Consider the following 17,455-nt stretch of genomic DNA (forward strand, 5'->3'; position numbering starts at 1 on the left):
GAGGGTGGGTAAAGTAACTAACTGCAATACTAACTTTTTAAAAAGAAAGCTGTCATAATCAAGGATTGTCCTAGATAAATAGAAACTTTTTCACGCTTAATCAAAAATTTCGGGTTGAAAAAAATTCTGATATAAAATATTTCTTTCTTTAGTGGATCATATACCGCGTGAATTTGGATTAGTCAGGGTCTCGATGCGAATACCGAATATTGAAAAAGAAACCAAAAAATGAAAGGAGAAATCTTTCATATGAATATATGCCAAACTGTTCTCTTGAAATTGAATGAAGGCTATGGACTGTGGTCCACTAACGAGACAATCACATGTGTTGTCTTGAAAAGCATTCATCGTCGGCACCTTACCGCAGCAGCAGCAATTACATGTGTCCTACGGATTAATGAAGTGGATCTAACTGTTAATAAAATGGGATAAAAATCATGAATAACAAGTGTTTAAATCAAAACAGAGTCCAAAAAACGTGGTGATATGACAGCGGCGGAGCCACATTGAACTAAGGGGTATAAATCGATACCTCTTCACCGAAAAAATTATACTATATCACTAGATAAATTTTTTTATTTTATATAGATTTACTGTATATTGACTTCCTTTGACTTTTCGTTATATCTAATTATTTATATTTTTACATACCTTGGTAAAAATTTTGGATCCGCTACTGATTACTTTTTATTTATATGTACTAGTGAGAGATAGTAAGTAATCCATGAAATAGTTGATGTCAACGCAAACTGATTCACACTAAATAGAGCACTAAAATCTGGGGTGGATTTATCTGGGACACGTGAATACGTGGTCTTTCCTCTAAACTAGGTATTTTATGTACATATTTTTTATAATAGATCTAATAATATCTGTTGACACTCATGCTCAAACGAGGCTAAATGGTGCATTTTGTTGAATGTTGAGTTGAGCAGTAGGGATTTATTCCCACTTAACACTTTCTTTTTTTTCTCCTTTTTTAGTAGTGTACCCATATTATTAAAATTCTAGATTCGCCACTGACTAAAATTAAGCGTTCAAATCACAAGAGAGAGAACATAGACGGTGATATATTTTTGTCTAAGTAAGCATTGATGCACATAATTACTCGGACCTGCTTGAACACAAGATGTTTCACGTATCGAACTACCTTTTTTTTTTTATTTTAATTATAAACTCAAGAGCATGGAAATGACCTAAAATACCACCATTTATTGAAAAGAAAGAATTAATGGGAGGAACTGCCGATGCGTGAACACAATTAATGAGAGGAATTGAATTTGAAACCAACCTGTTAGAATTTATTGTTTCTATTTACGAAGAGATCACCACGTGATCTTCAAAGTGCGACATGTGATTTCTAAATTAAACTAAGCAATATAATTGGAGATAATGATTTAAAATGAAACAACCAAGCCACTTGGGTAAATTCTTCTCATTTGGTCTGTCCATCTTTACCTTATTCTGGATATATATAATCTTTGTGTCGTTTTAAAACGGACTATAAGAGGTTAGCAATTCTTTTTTTTCTTCCTTTTTCTAAACTTCAAGTGGATAGAATCTATGTTTTTGTTTTTTAAAAGAAATGAAAAATCATAACTAAAATACTCCATCCGTTCCCTTTTACTTGACACGTTTTGACTTTTCACGCTTCTTAAAAAATAATAAATGAAATGCATAATTTACCATGATATTCATATTAATTGATGCATATTTTATTGGATTTGATAAAATAATTTGAAATGCGTAATAAATATTGTGGGTATAACAAGAAAAAAAAATTGTCTTCTCTTGATATGCGTAAAGTGACAAGTAAAAATAAAAATCTATTTTTAATATACATGTCAAATAAAAGTGAACGGAGGGAGTAATAATTTATGGCTAGCATATGTAGTCGAGTTCATGTTACTAAATCGTTCGTACCTAAATTTAGGAGTTCACAATTGATGGGACAATCCAAAGATTTAAAACCAAATATTTTGATTGATATTAGTCAAAATGTAAAGAATATTTTCTAAAGAAAACACTAAGGTTGGTTAGGAGGATTTTTCACATCCAAATTAAATCGATGTCGGTAGGGATTCAACTTCCTCTTTTCCCCATAAAGTTTTTCACTCCATATTTGTACGTTCATTTTCTAGTAGCTAGTTTCACTTATATATTATGGATCATTAATTGTAATTTTTATTTAGCTAATTATCTCCGTATAATTTATAAATTACGGATTTGAACCGTGAAAGTATCCACTAATACTTATATTATGGTATGCCGTCTACATCACATCTCTTGGGGCGCGACTCTTCACCAAATCATGGGTGAATACTGCATTAATTTTTCATGTAAAAGTTCACTTTATTGACTTTTGAATAATAAATAGTACTCTTAAAATAAAATTACCATATCCCAAAACACAATAATATATTTAAACTTACATACCTACCAAACACTCTTTTACTTTATACTGTTACACAACACAAGCATATTCACCATATATAAAGTGTTAAAAATCTCGAAAAACCAAAAAAATAAATTATTTTTAAAATGTAACTAATACTAGAAATTACATTTAACGACAAGGTTTAAGGGGTTTCCCACAAAGACAATCATTATAAGTAAAACTCGAAGCTTCAAGGTGGTCGAACGGAGAACCTGCCGGAATCTGGCCGCAGAGGTGGTTGTGACTAACGTCAAGGTGACCGATAAATGTCGCCGACGAAATCGACTTCGGAATTTTCCCTCTTAATTTGTTGTACGATAAATCCATAACCATAAAATACGATCTTTCATCAAATGAATCAGGAATGTAACCTTCAATTGAATTCTTGCTCAAATTCAAAATATTGATACGAGAATTAATTAACGTTGGTGGTATAGTACCAGAAATATTGTTACCGTCAAGATTTAATGTTGCAAGAACGTGCATTTTGCCTAGAGATGGTGGTATTGTACCAGAGAGTTTATTTAAAGAAAGATCCAAATCGGAAAGTCTATAGATATAGGAAATAGAATATGGAATTTTTCCAATTAAACGGTTTCCACTAAGTAAAGCTCGACTTAACATCCTTAATTTTCCGAAATTTGTTGGTAGGGTTCCGAATATTCGGTTGTTACGGAGATCTAAATGCATTAAAGATGATAAATTGGTTAAGGAACGAGGGATCCTACCGGAAAGACAGTTATCAGCTACATTTAACACGGTGAGTCGACTCAATCGACCTATTTCGGAGGGGATTTCTCCGGTTAGCTTGTTTCCGATCAAGTCAATGATTCGGAGAAATGGTAAGGACGTAACACATGATGGAATAGGGCCAGTAATGCCCTTCCAATCGGCGATAGTAAGACTAGAAAGCCTTTCTAGCTTACATATCGCCGGAGAGATCGTTCCGGTCATGTAACCGGTTTTATGAGCTTTTTGGAAGAGAGGATCCTCTGATTCGCCTCGAAGGTTAATGTCAGCGACTCGGTGAGTTAATTGGTCACAACTCACCCCGTACCATCCGTGGCAACATTCGTAACCTTGCCACGTGTTGAAAATGCCCAAGGAGGACTCATTTAGGGCAGCTCGGAAAGCTAACAATGCTGCCCGATCAGACGGCGGGCAGCATTGTACGGCCGAGATTATGCCAAGAAGTAAGGTGGTGATGTATAAGAAGCTGCCCATCATGAGGGTTTTTGTTTCTCTCTCTAGAACTCAGTGAGTCAGTTTCTCTCTCTAGAACTCAGTTACACTCTTTTTCTTTTGAAGAGTACAACTTTGCATGTGGATTTTTAACTTCATGCACGTTGAAAAGAGTGAGACTATGTAGGGTTTTATATAGTACTGTGAGGGTTTTTTCTGTTCTGACGATTTTGCCCTTCACATGTTGTGTATCAATTTGAGTTAACAAGTCAACATGCGTAGGGATAAGATTGAGACAGGAGTAAGAAATAGAAAAAAAAAAAAGAAAAAAAAAAGAGAATATTAAAGGGGAATTATTAATTAGATGAAGGTGATGAGAAATGGCTAGGTGTTGGACCACGTGGCAAGTAGTCATCCAAGTTATTGGAATGAACAAATTAATGAAATATTAGAGCCTTGAACACAATATTTTTTTTTTTTTTTGCATTAATTTTCGGAGGTACTCCTAACAAATTAAAGAATAAAAATATTAGAGCCTTAACACAAGAATTATTTTATTTTGCATTAATTTTCGGAGGTACTCTTAACAAATTAAATAGCAAAAATTTTATTTTCTTGCATTAATTTTCGGAGGTGGGAGTTATGGGAGGAGCGTAGGCATTAGAAAAAAATTAATGATTTTCACAAGTATACAAAAGGAGAAAGAGTAAATTCTACTTTACATGTAGGATATTTTAAAACATTTTTGAACGAATTTTTTGTACTCCCTCCGTCTCATATTAATAGTCCTGATTACTAATAATAGTTGTCTCAAATTATTTCTCATTTTAGAAATTCAAGACAAAATTGATTATTTTTTTTCTTTTTTACCCTTAATAATAATTATTCTTGAAGATGGAGATAACACATAATAAAATAAATATTCAATGAAGAGAGATTATTTCTTAAGACATAAATAAGGTTAGAATAGTCCAATTTATTTTCTAATTAATATTTCTTAAGGAGCATTTAAAAAAGAAACACGACACATAATATGAGGCAGAGGGAGTAGTCACTTGGAAAAGGGAAAAGACAGCTCCTAATTAATACTCCCTTCGTTTACTTTTACTTGACACGTTTTGACTTTTCACGCCCCTTGAAAAATTATAAATGAAGTGCATAATTTACCACGATATCCATATTAATTGATGCATATTTTATTGGATTTGAAAAAATTATTTGAAATGAGTAATAAATAGTGTGGGTATAACAGAAAAATAAAATTTGTCTTCTCTTGATATGCGTAAAGTGACAAATAAAAATAAGAATCTATTTTTAATATACATGTCAAGTAAAAGTGAATGGAGGGAGCAAAATTCACTCTTACCTTTCATTTTGAGAGCGAAATTGAACTTAATAAATTATTTGTTCAAAATTTAATCGATATAAAATAAAGAATGACAAATATTATTGAAATAGTAAGTATTTGGGCATCTTATCACCCTTGACGACGGTCAGCAATTAACGTAGAATATCAAGGCACGTAATTAATGGAATAATAATAATAAAGTTGCTCACATTAAATATAGTTGCATACTCATTAACGTTTTTACCATACTCAGTGTTTTTCAAAATTTTAATGATAGTGGTGGTCCGAGTTACCTTGTCTCTACCTCAATTATTTCATTAGGTACTTGATAGTTTCATCAAAGCAAGTACCGAGTATTTTTGCGCACGAAAATTTATATATATGAGAAAAAAATTACCTAGTAATGTAGTACACAATTTTTAAAACTTTTAAAATTCCAACAAATTGCATCTCAAATTCGGTAGGCAAGGTTTCTATATCCAGTTTAATGAATTTTGGAAGAAAGTGTTGACAAATCCAAGACATAGTCATTTTCTTTTTTGGTTTTCTATTCAATATTCGATACCCGTATTGAGATTCGAATAAATATTGATTTGCACAAAAAAATTTCACATTATTGAAAGATAAAATATTCCTTAACAAATGCGACTTAATACTAGGCGTTCAAACTCGAGATATTTGATTAAAGATAAGGAGTCGTTGCAACTTGTTGATATCCAAGAGAATAGTCATATGAAAAAAGCCCCATCAAGTAATTTTGGGTCCACCAAATATATTGTTTGAGACAGTAATCTGAAGTCTGAACCATTGCCTTCTTATAAAAAAAAAATCACAAATTTGGCAGAGTTAGGAAGCAGTCCAATTTTAAATATTAATTATTTTCCTAAGACATGTAAGAAAATTTTTGGCCTCTAATATTCAGGAGGGGTCCCAAAAGGCAAGGGTGAAATTATGAAAGAACCCTACTTATCTTCTGACTATTATTGGCCCACAATAATAGAAGGTCAATAATGTTATAAAGATTGAAATCAAGTGAAGGACAAAGGAATTATTTGTCCATGCATGGAAGATATGAAAGAACATGGAATAAGGATTCTCTCCATTTATAAATGAGAATTAAATCTTATTGTAATAAATTTCCTCAAATGGTATAGTGTTAGTGAAGAATAAAATAGTATTGCTCTCCTGTGTGGTTTGCGGCTATTCTAAAATGAGCAAGTTATCCATTGCGCACCTGAAGAATAGCGGCGGCGGATTTTCCTAAAAATTTTTCAAAAAAAAATAGCATTGCTATTTATACTATTCATTCAAGAGGAAAAGTTAAATTTAACTCAAAAAAAATAATTTAACTTATATATATACTTCAATTGTTAATGTTACTTATCTTCCTTTTCATGTTGCAATCTAAATTTATTGTAGGTTACCCTTCTATGAGCTCTACATCCATGAATCTAGCCTACTCGTTAATAAAGTAGAATGCAAAAACTATGGTGATATAAGTGATGGATAACAATAACAATAAATAGATTATGGAATAGTTGAAGTGTGTAAGGATTCAGGCACTATCATTAACTAAAAAAATATAATCAATCTAAGCTACCGTTTTGTCATAGATTCTCCAATTTATTCTGAAAAATCTGATTTGGGTGAAGTTTGGTTTGAAGATGAAAATGTGTTTGGACATCTGTTTTGGGTGAAGTTTGGTTTGGAAAAACATGAAACATGACTTATACCCACAAGTTCTAAAAACTATCACAAATACCCAACAGTATCATTATCAATAACATTCATTAAATTATTGCAAACCATAGTCCTGAACATAAATAAATTTGATACAAAATTATCATTTTTATAATGAACTACATGATACACTATCAGATGACCGAGAAGACGAAACAACATCGTTACAAAATAATAAATGGTAGGCTCTTTTATAAAATACAAAAGTTTGGGGCAATTTTTAAAAAATATAATAGTGATAATTTGGCCCAAAACCAGCTATTGAGCTGGTTTTGGAATTTGAGATTTGGAATTTTGCTAAAATGTAAGCAAACTCTATTGGTCAAACATGTGTTTGCCAAATAAACTCAAGTTTATTTTGACAAAATCTATGACTAAACGGGTCCTAATAGATTTGCATTTTCTCGTTAAAGAATAAAAAAGAAACAATAAAGCTTAGTTGGGTAGTGTTTTATCCTCTAGAAGTCGGTATTATCTTAGGTAGGCAATGAAAAGATAGACAAAGCTTTTGAATAATTGAAAGACAATCATTTAATTAGCACCAACAATTTTGTCTGTCATAATAACTATGCAATTAGCGAGATTGCATGAGTATAAAACATGTGCAATTTTACTAATATGAAATCCTCGTTATCTTGAATGTCCCGAATTTGACAGGTGATTAGTCATAGTCTTAATTCAATTCCAACTTTGTCTTTTGTAATCAAAATTTCGATGCTCTTTTTCCTCTTTTTCAACAAAAAATCATACTTTCGTGTAATATATATATCTCGGGTCGAATCGTGGAAGCAACATTAATGCTTGCATTAGGGAAGCAAAGACTATAAGATGGAGCAAATCCAAAAAATTATCTCAATTCAAATTACTCACTGCACTTCGAACATATAAATTTAGTATTTGCTAAAAATCTCGAATCAGCATGTCGCGATAAATATGTACCCGAACTTAATGACACCACTAGTTAATCTTGCAATTTTTTTTTGCAAAACGGATCAATTATCACATGACTTCTGTGGTATACGTATAGAAAGACAAGAATACATAAACCATATTATTTCCTAGTTATTAGTTTTTATTTAAAAATATAGTTTTGCATGAATTTCGGCATAAAACAAGTGTTGAATTTTGGAAACTAGCTTCCCTTTCCTAGGTATTATCTAGTGAAGTTCTTATCCCCTAATTTCTGGGATTCTTGACTAAGATTTTCTAATTCTAGTTGAAAACAAGGAAAGAAAAGTATATATTCAAAGTATGTCCAGAAAATCCTCACATGGTTTAGACTTAGACAGACTGCAACATAACTGCATGTGTTACTTTTTGGAGAAAAACATGCCAACAAACATGGATCTAATTACCATAGTACATATATTCGCAATTTTTTAGCCCTTTTATTGTTCAATATACAACTGACTTTTTTTACATTGGCACTGTTTATATTTTTTGACTAAGTTAATTTTATTGGGGTGAGGAAAAAAGAAAGAAGAATTAACCCAAATAGCCACACACTCAATTACTTAAACTAAAAATAGCCGATGAAGGTATAACATATGCATAATTTATGTATTATATATGTATAATTATCTATAATCAATATATAATCTTTGTATATGGCGAGAAAAAGTAAATAGTGAATATGACCGACTATTTGTGTAAAAATCCTAAAAAGAAATTAGAAAGTTTGGTGATACTTAATTTCATGGATAGTGATCAAATATGAAATAGAATGAATTAAGAGTATATAGAACTGATAAATTATTATTTTTCCACAAATAAAATTTAACGCTCATGATTTGCCCGGTATTTTATATGATGAAAACGTACATATTTAGACTTGTTACTGTGTATCATGTCATTCATTTTGGGATGGTATTTCTTAAGTAATAATTTTTAATAGACCAGTTCAAGAAATTGCGGAAAATTCAGGTGATTACTGTTTTGGTTTGTTTGCTCTGTTCAAAGTTCGTGTCTTTCCATAAATAAATTAATGCGCCTCTGAAATTGACAGGGTACTGCAATTATAAACTTATGATATTCAAAAAACAATTAAATTTTATTAAAATAGGAGTTCTTCTCTTTCCTTTATCAAATTATATATAGTTCTGCTGGATATTTTCAAGTTCTCAAATCGTGGCTAATTCTGAAGACAATAACATGCAAATAACATCAATTTATGCAGTAACTATTACGGGATTTTTACACAAATAGTCGATCATATTAATTATTTACTTTTTTTTTATCATATACATAGATTATATATTTATTATATATAACTATACACATGTAATACATAAATTATACATATATTATATATTCACCGACTATTTTTAATTTAAGTGATAGAGTGATGGTTATTTGGGTTAATTCTTCTTTTAAGTGTTATAGTGCTGAAATCATATTCTTCAGCTATCATATCTTACTTAGGAAATACTGTATAATTAATATATCGAAAAAGTTAGATAGATTTGTCGTTCCCGTTGAATGATGTAGAATCTGATTCCTTTCGTGTCATAACGCAATCGATTAGATTTTGAGATGCAGAAAAACGAATCCAGAATTTTAACTTGATAGATTTAATCTTTATGTTTTTATCACTAAATCTAATGCATGTTAAAAATTAAGGGTTCAAAATGTAATATTAGGTGAGATTTGATGATCTTTTACACACACATATACATACACACACACACACACACACACACACACACATATATATATATATATATATATATATATATATATATATATATATATATATATATAAATTATGAGATCAGTTGAATCCGTATTTCGTGAGCTACATTCGTCTCTGCTGAAATGCGTATCTTAAAATGGATATGTAGTTATACAAGATTAGATAAAATTAGAAATGGCCACATTAAGTGCAAGTAATACACAGAATGAGAGAAGATCGCTTGAGATGGTTTGGTCATATGTCCTGCGTCGATGTTAAAATTGCATGGGGCGCCCTATTTGGTCGTCTCTTTTTAACTTATACCTGTTTTGTTTTTTTTGTATGCATCCGTACCCATTCTTTTGTTAAAAGCATTTTAAAAAGACGATTTTGCCCTTTTTAAATAAAAGACTATTGACAAACTGCAGGACAAAAACTTAAGCCTGTTTAGGCTGAAGTTTTAGCAAATAAACTAAAATATTTCAGCTTGTTTAGACTGAAATTTCGGATAAAACTCATGACAAAACTGTAGACTACATTACAAAATTTCAGCATGTTTTGGTATGAAATTTTAACAAATGAACTAAATAGCTTCAGCATGCATTAGCAAAATCTCATTAGAAAATTACATACTTCAAGACAAAAACTTAAGCATGTTTAGTCTCAAATTTTAGCAAATGAACTAAAAATTTTCAGCATGTTTAGTCTGAAGTAAGGGTGGCATGTGGACCGGGTCCGGTCCTAAGTGGGCTTCGCGGACCCGATCCTAAGTGGTCCCGGGCTTCGCGGGCTTCTTATTGGAACCGGTCCGGGACCGGTACCACGAACTAACGGTCCCGGGTTAAATGGGCCAGTCCAGGGCCTAAGTGGGCCCAACAGATATTTTTTATTTTTTAAATTTTTTTTATAGAAGTTAGAGAAAAAAATGGTAATAAAAATATCTAAGGCAATTCCTTATAAATTATATTATAGAATTGTGGCCTAAATTTTTTAATTCAAATTTAAAGACAAAAATATTGTAAAGAGATTCAAAACAATGCGTTATATATATATATATATATATATATATATATATATATATATATATATATATATATATATATATATATTAAGATGTATATATAGTATTATAGTATAATATAGTGTGTGTGTGTATATATATATATATATATATCTTAACATGTATATATAGCTATAGTATATCTTAACATGTATATATAGCTATAAATAATTTGGGGTTAAAATATAGTTTGGAGGGGGGATAAATGGCTATTTTATAAATAGCCAACGACTATTTTTGCAGGTAAAATGGCCATATTTTAAATTCCATAACGGCTATAATGTGGCAGTTTTTTTTTTAAAAAAAATAAGTTGTTGGGCCTGGATATGCCCATTTATGACTGCTTGAACCAGCCCATTTCCCAACAGGTCTCGGTCTCGCGGGCCTCGCCTATGGGACCGTCTCATTACCCAGCCCCCCCCCCTCCCCCCACGACTCCGGTTCTATCCGGTTAGGACCGTTTAGGCCCACCGCCCATTTGGGCTAGCGGTCCTGCGTCGGGCCCGGTCCTAACCGGCCCACATGCCACCCTTAGTCTGAAGTTTTAGCAAATGAACTAAAATTACATACTACAAGATAAAAACTTAAGCATGTTTAGTCTGAAATTTTAGCAATTGAACTAAATAACTTAAACATGTTTAGTCTGAAATTTTAGCTAATGAACTAAATAACTTAAGCATGTTTAGTGTGAAGTTTTAGCAAATGAACCAAATAACTTAAGCATGTTTAGTGTGAAGTTTTTGCAAATGAACTAAATAACTTCAGCATGTTTAGTCTGAAATTTTAGCAAATGAACTAAATAACTTCAGCGTGTTTAGTCTGAAGTTTTAGCAAATAAACTAAATAACTTCAGCATGTTTAGACTGAAACTTCGAATAAAATTTATGACAAACTGTAGACTACAAGATAAATAACTTCAGCATGCACTAGCATGAAGTTTTAGCTTCAACATGAAACAACTTCATGCTACATTAGCATGAAGTTTTAGCTTCAAGGCGAAACAACTTCATGTAAGTGTGATTCTGAAGATGAATCTGGACAAGTTTCTGATTTTTTTATAAAGTTGCTGAGAGGAGAGGATGAAATTGTTTTATATCTTTTGTCAGGGGTGTAATTGTCATATTATTACAGATTTTTTGTGAGATGGCTACCAAATCAATAATTTTAAAAAATAGGGTACGGGTTAAAAGGTGACAAATATATGGTACGACTGCAAATCCCCATGTGCCGATGCACCGCTTTGTAGATGTAAAATTATATTGAGTGAATGTACGTTAAAAGAGGACGTGATAAACCTGAATTTGCATCACTACTAAAAAATAGAAATTATCGACGGACAAATTCTGTAGCTAAACAACAAAATTCGCCGCCAATCCTACTTAGTGACATATTAGCGATAAATTATTAAAATATCATGTTAGCTACGAACGATTTAGCGACAGATTAGCGACGAATTTCATAACTAATTCCAATTTTTTGAGTAGTGCATGAAATGAAGTTATCTCGGAAGACTTACAAACTCTTAGAATCCACATAAACCTAGAGAAAATAGTGCAAATAATTGATTAAAGTAGAGAGGGAAAATGAGATACATTGTGCTGGGACACTAAAGATATGAGATTTACATTAAATAGAATCCAACTTCAGTTTGTACTACGCTTTAACATTTCAAGTGCGATAGAAAAAAAATGAGCAGTATTTAAAGCTAAATTTGCAGAAGATATATCATTTTCCGCCTTAGGCTATATTTTCCCGAAATATTTCCTAGTATTTAATTATATACGGGGAATTTCACAGTTTTAATATCTCTTTATATATAGATGTTCAAGAACATTTAACAAGGACAGATAATATTGGGCCAATGTGCGCAAATGGTTGGGCTTAAATTTCCCAACCATATCAACAAGTTAATGGGCCATTTTAAGAGAGGTAAGCTCAAGGAAAGATCCACGGGAAAATGACACTGTATAGCCGCTCTCATAATAATAGCCGAAAAATATTTATATATATATACATATATTATATACAAAACTTATACAAATTTTATATATTTTTTCGGCTATCAAATATAAATAGTTTCTGACACGGGTTCTAAAAGTGTAAGAAGCCCAAGATCCTCCTGGCAACTCCAGCCCAAGAAAAATCGATAACTTACTGGTCTCTGGAAACTCTTGAAAGATTATCAATGTTAACTCTTGTTATTGCATTTGAAAACGATAAAGAGCTCATTTTTCCTAATATGTAATTTAAGCTCGTTTTTAATATATATATATATATATATTGAAATATAACTATTAATTATCCAACATCTGTTGCGTAACATTTCTAAAGAACGTAATGTGAGTGAAATATGAAGATCATCCTTAAACTCTAGATCCTGGTGTCCTTACTAATCTCCATTTCCTCATGTTGCGGCCAAACGCACACGTCGTAAGTATACGTGGTCGTCAAGTAATAAAGTGATTAAAAGTCGGATGTCGAATCCATGAAGACTTGTTATCAACTATTAACTGAATTAAGCTATCCTAATTATTTAAACAAGGATTAAACCTAAAGTATTTGAATCTAAACTAATTAAAATAAAGAAAAACAAATAATGAACTTTGAACAAAATAAGAGTAGACTTTTATGTTATCAATGTAATGAAAACGATATGGGGGTATGGACTATTTAATAATCCTATTACATTCTTCAATTGAATTGACTAATTAATTTATCTAGTTTATTGGTTATTGGGATTAATATTGCTCATAAGAATCTATCGAGTTATTACTTGTCTATTCAAGCTCACATAACGCGTATATGTCTATAGAGTTAGAATCAACAAGAATGCATTCATAATTCTCGTATTACCATATGTCTATCCTAACCGCGAATCCATTCCCCGATACCCGAGTTCAAGAACTTGCTCTACTCAATCCTATGCGCAATCTAGAATTTCACTTTCGAGTTCAACTCCAGATTCGTAGATAGTATTTAATTGGTGATCAAACAATCAAATAATTAAACGCAGGATTGAATAAATAAACCAATACGATAAATCAAGAAATCAAGAAATCAAAAACAATATTCAAATAACAATACTCATGGTAGAACCACAACCCTAGAACGTGAAGTTTAGCTCCACATAATAAACATGGTAGCCCACCGACAAATCATCCAAACATAAAAATTACTAAGTCTGGTGAAAGAAAAGATGAAACCCGGCCTCCACAACAGCTTTGTGCTCTCCCTTGATCAAAAGTTGTGTAAAAATTATGTTTAATGACTATTTAGGTATAGGATATAAGTCTGGACGATATAACTAAGTCCAAAACCAAAAAGAAGACGAAATAGGCTCGAAATCGAACCGGCGCGTCGCGCCTAAAATTGGCCGCTGTGGACCGCGTGTGCGCCGCTGATCCTCTTTTGCTCTTCAATTTCCAAATCCTCATGTTCCATTAGCCTCGTTATGTAATTTTGGACTAAGGAGTGCATCTGGAATGTGATTTGGAGGTCTGTGGTAGAATTAGGCTAGAATTGGCGAAATTAAAAATTTATCGATTTTTCGTTGCCAGTAAAAAATTTGATATCGGGGTCGGAATGGAATTCCGGAAGTTGGAGTAGGTTCGTAGTGTCATTTATGACGTGTGTGCAAAATTTGAGGTCATTCGGACGTGGTTTGGTTAGTTTCGACATCGGTTGCCGAATTTGAAAGTTTTAGAAGTTCTTAGGCTTGAATCCGAGAGTAATTTGGTGTTTTGATGTTGTTTTGAGTGATTCTAAGGTTCGACTAAGTTTGTATGTTGATATATGACTTGTTGGTATTTTTGGTTGAGGTCCCGAGGGCCTCGGGGTGATTCCGGGTGGTTAACAGATTTGTCGAAGTTTGAAAATGCAGCTCAAGCTGTTGCTACTGATATTTCCACACCTGCGAAAGGGGGAGTTGCAGGTGCGAGATCGCTGGTGCGCGTGGGGAGTTCGCAGGTGCGGGAATTCATCGGCTAGGCAGGATGCACAGGTGTGAGATAGTGGTCGCATCTGCGAAGAAGGGGATTTTGGATGGCTTCGCAGATGCGGAGTCTTACATGCAGGTGCGCAAGCGCAGGTACGAAAAGGTGGCTGCAGATGCGGAACCTGGAATCCTAAATGAGTTCCGCACCTGCGATGAATTTTTCGCAGGTGCGGTGGCGCAGAAGCGAGAATTTGTCCGCATGGGCAGAAACCATAAGTAGCACGCTTCGCGAATTTTGGCTCATTTTCACCATTTTTAAGTCGGGTTTTGGAGCTTTTGGAGTGATTTTTGAAGGATGATTCAAGGGATATCAGTGAGGTAAGTTGCTTGAGCCCTAATACTCGTATATATGGTGATTTTTCGTTGTTTAATCATGTAATTGGCGAAAATGAGGGGTTAGGGCTTGGGATTTTGGAAAATTTAATTCAAGGATTTGAGGGTCCAAATGATGTCAGATTTTGATAAATTTTATATGTATGGACTCGTAAGTGTATGAGCTTCCTAGTTTTGTAAATTTTGTCGAATTTTGAGACGTGTGCCAGAGAAGGCGGGTTGAACCAATTTCGGGTTTATGGGCAAATTTGATTGTTTTTCTTGTGAAATTCATTCCATTAGCATATATTGATGGTATTGTACTGATTGTGAATAGATTCAGAGCATTTGGAGGCCGAGTCGAGAGGCAAGAGCATCGTGGGGGTAGAGATTTGATCGGTTTGAGGTAAGTAACGATTGTAAATCTAGTCCTAAGGGTATAAAATCCCAGATTTCGTACCATTCTACTATTTTAGGGTGACACACATGCTAGGTGATGGACGTATGGGCGTGCACTGTTGGGGATTGTGACTTGGTCCGTCCTATAGCAACTGTAAAGTTGCATATTTTGTTGAAACTATATGATACTTATATGTTTTAGAAAGAGTTTTTTGTAAATTGGGCTGAATGCCATGTTTGGGCCTTGTGTCAGTGCTATTTGGACCCTTAAGGGCCTTTTCTTACTATCCTCCCACTGTTTTCGATTGAAAATCTATACTCAGTCATGGTTATACTTGTTTACTGCATAACTCAGTTTTATTACTCTATTTTGATGCATATAAATATTGTTTTGGGCTGAATACCCTGTTTTTACTTAAATGCCCGAGTGGCTTGAGAGGTTTATGACTGAGTGACGCTGAGGGCCTGATTTGTAAGGATATTTTTGGGATCGGGCTGCACGCCGCAACATGTTTGATATAGGCCGAGGGCTTGACTGATTTATGCCATGATTTGGCTTGATATAGTGCTTGGGCTGAAGGAGCCCCTCCGGAGTTTGTACACCCCCCCCCCCCCCCCAAGTGAGAGCATGTACCTACTGAGTGCGAGTGCCGAGTGCCGAGTAACTGTGAGGTAAGAGTGATTGTGAGGTATGTCCGAGTGACAAGAGTGATTGTGAGGTATGCCCGAGTGGCAAGAGTGATTGTGAGGTATGCCCGAGTGGCACGAGTGACTGTGAGGTTTGCCCGATGGGTTGTATATGAGTGATGCTTTGCCCGATGAGCTATTTATGATTTCATCATTTTTGCTCACCTGTGCATTTTTCCTTTGTTTGAAAACTGTTGAAAAATATCTTTAAATGATTTTTTACTAGAACTCGGTTTAAACGAGATATTTTGATTCAAATCCTGATTTTAAAAGCATGTGGTATTTTACTGAGATTTCATGATATGAACGTTATATAATTTATTGCTCGTCACTACTTCTCAGTCTTTATTTATTGTCGTTACTTACTGAGTTGGCGTACTCACGTTACTCCCTGCACCTTGTGTGCAGATCCATGTGTAGCTGGATACGGTAGCGGCTGTTGATTATTCTGGTTGCAGATTTTTTTTTCGGAGATAGCAAGGTAGCTGCTTGACGATCGCAGCCCCTGCTCTTCTCCCTCTTATCTTTCTTTAGTTGTATTTAGCTATTTTCCATGCTGAGTTAGCCTTGATATTGTTAGACAGATTGTAGTAGATGCTCATGACTAGTAACACACCGATATTGGACTTTTCTTTTCCGCACTTTTGTTTTGATTTGAAATCCTTTACGAAGGTTTTTACGCTAAATAGCCTTGAAATTATCCTTGAAATGAAAATATCGGTTGGTTTTATAATGAGTCGGCTTGCCTAGTACCACGACAGGCGCCATCACGACATGTTAGGTATTTAGGTCGTGACACTTCTGGTCTTCTCAAACATTCAATTATTTCTTTCACACCATATCAAGTGGACTATCTCAGCATATACCATCTTGAATGCAGCAACTGCCTGAGATTTGCCCTTAGCATTTTCCATTGCCCATCTCCAATGTTGGTCCCATAATTTCTGACCATGTGGTTGCATCTGAAGCCACATTAGGACCTTGTTCCATATCCTTTGAGCAAAGACACATTCCACAAAAAAGGTGGTTTCTTCTCTCATTATGTAATTGACACAAGCTACATATTGTGTCTACTGACATAACCCATTGCACGAGCCTATCATTTGTAAGTAATTTGTTTTGGAGGAATATCCACATAGTAAACTTAGCTTTGGCTCTTGCTTCATTTCTGAACATAAATGCCTTCCATTCCACTCTAGGTAATTGCCCAAGTATCTGGTGGTAGAGTTGTCTGATCAGGTTGCATTTTCCTTGAGCCATTGTCTGCCTCAGGTCCACTATCTCCCTTGCCCCAATCAGCTTCCTGACGAGCCAAGAAGCCTGTTGAGGAATTGACATGTTATCTATCTGCTGGTTTTTTATATAGTAGGAATGAATCTACCTAACCCACATCTTATCCACCTTATGTGCAAGATCCCAGTGATTTTTAGCAGCAGCAACCTTATTCCATAGTTTTAGGTTGATGAGATTTAGCCCTCCTGCACTCTTAGGTGTACACATTTTCTCCCAAGCCACCAGTGATCTTCTTGTGATAACATTAGAACCAGGCCATACATAACTCCTACAATAAGCCTCTATTATTTTGAGAACTTTGCTTGGGATTAAGAACAGTTGCGACCAGTAAG

The 17,455-nt window shown here is 33.8% G+C and overlaps 1 protein-coding gene across 1 annotated transcript; it reads right to left on the reverse strand.

Annotated features, from left to right (window-relative positions):
• Positions 1–2,377: 2,377 nt before the first annotated feature.
• Positions 2,378–3,797, reverse strand: LOC104109660 (DNA damage-repair/toleration protein DRT100-like). The gene has a single exon (XM_009619011.4). The coding sequence runs from the start codon at positions 3,662–3,664 to the stop codon at positions 2,567–2,569; it is 1,098 nt and encodes a 365-aa protein (XP_009617306.1). The 5' UTR covers positions 3,665–3,797; the 3' UTR covers positions 2,378–2,566.
• Between the last annotated feature and the right edge of the window lie 13,658 nt (positions 3,798–17,455).

Source organism: Nicotiana tomentosiformis, chromosome 11, assembly GCF_000390325.3.
Source record: "Nicotiana tomentosiformis chromosome 11, ASM39032v3, whole genome shotgun sequence".
Classification (NCBI taxonomy): domain Eukaryota; kingdom Viridiplantae; phylum Streptophyta; class Magnoliopsida; order Solanales; family Solanaceae; genus Nicotiana; species Nicotiana tomentosiformis.

What these genes read in the sequence shown, in the direction of transcription:
- LOC104109660 (XM_009619011.4), bottom strand. Translation starts at nt 3,664, where the DNA reads ATGATGGGCAGCTTCTTATACATCACCACCTTACTTCTTGGCATAATC.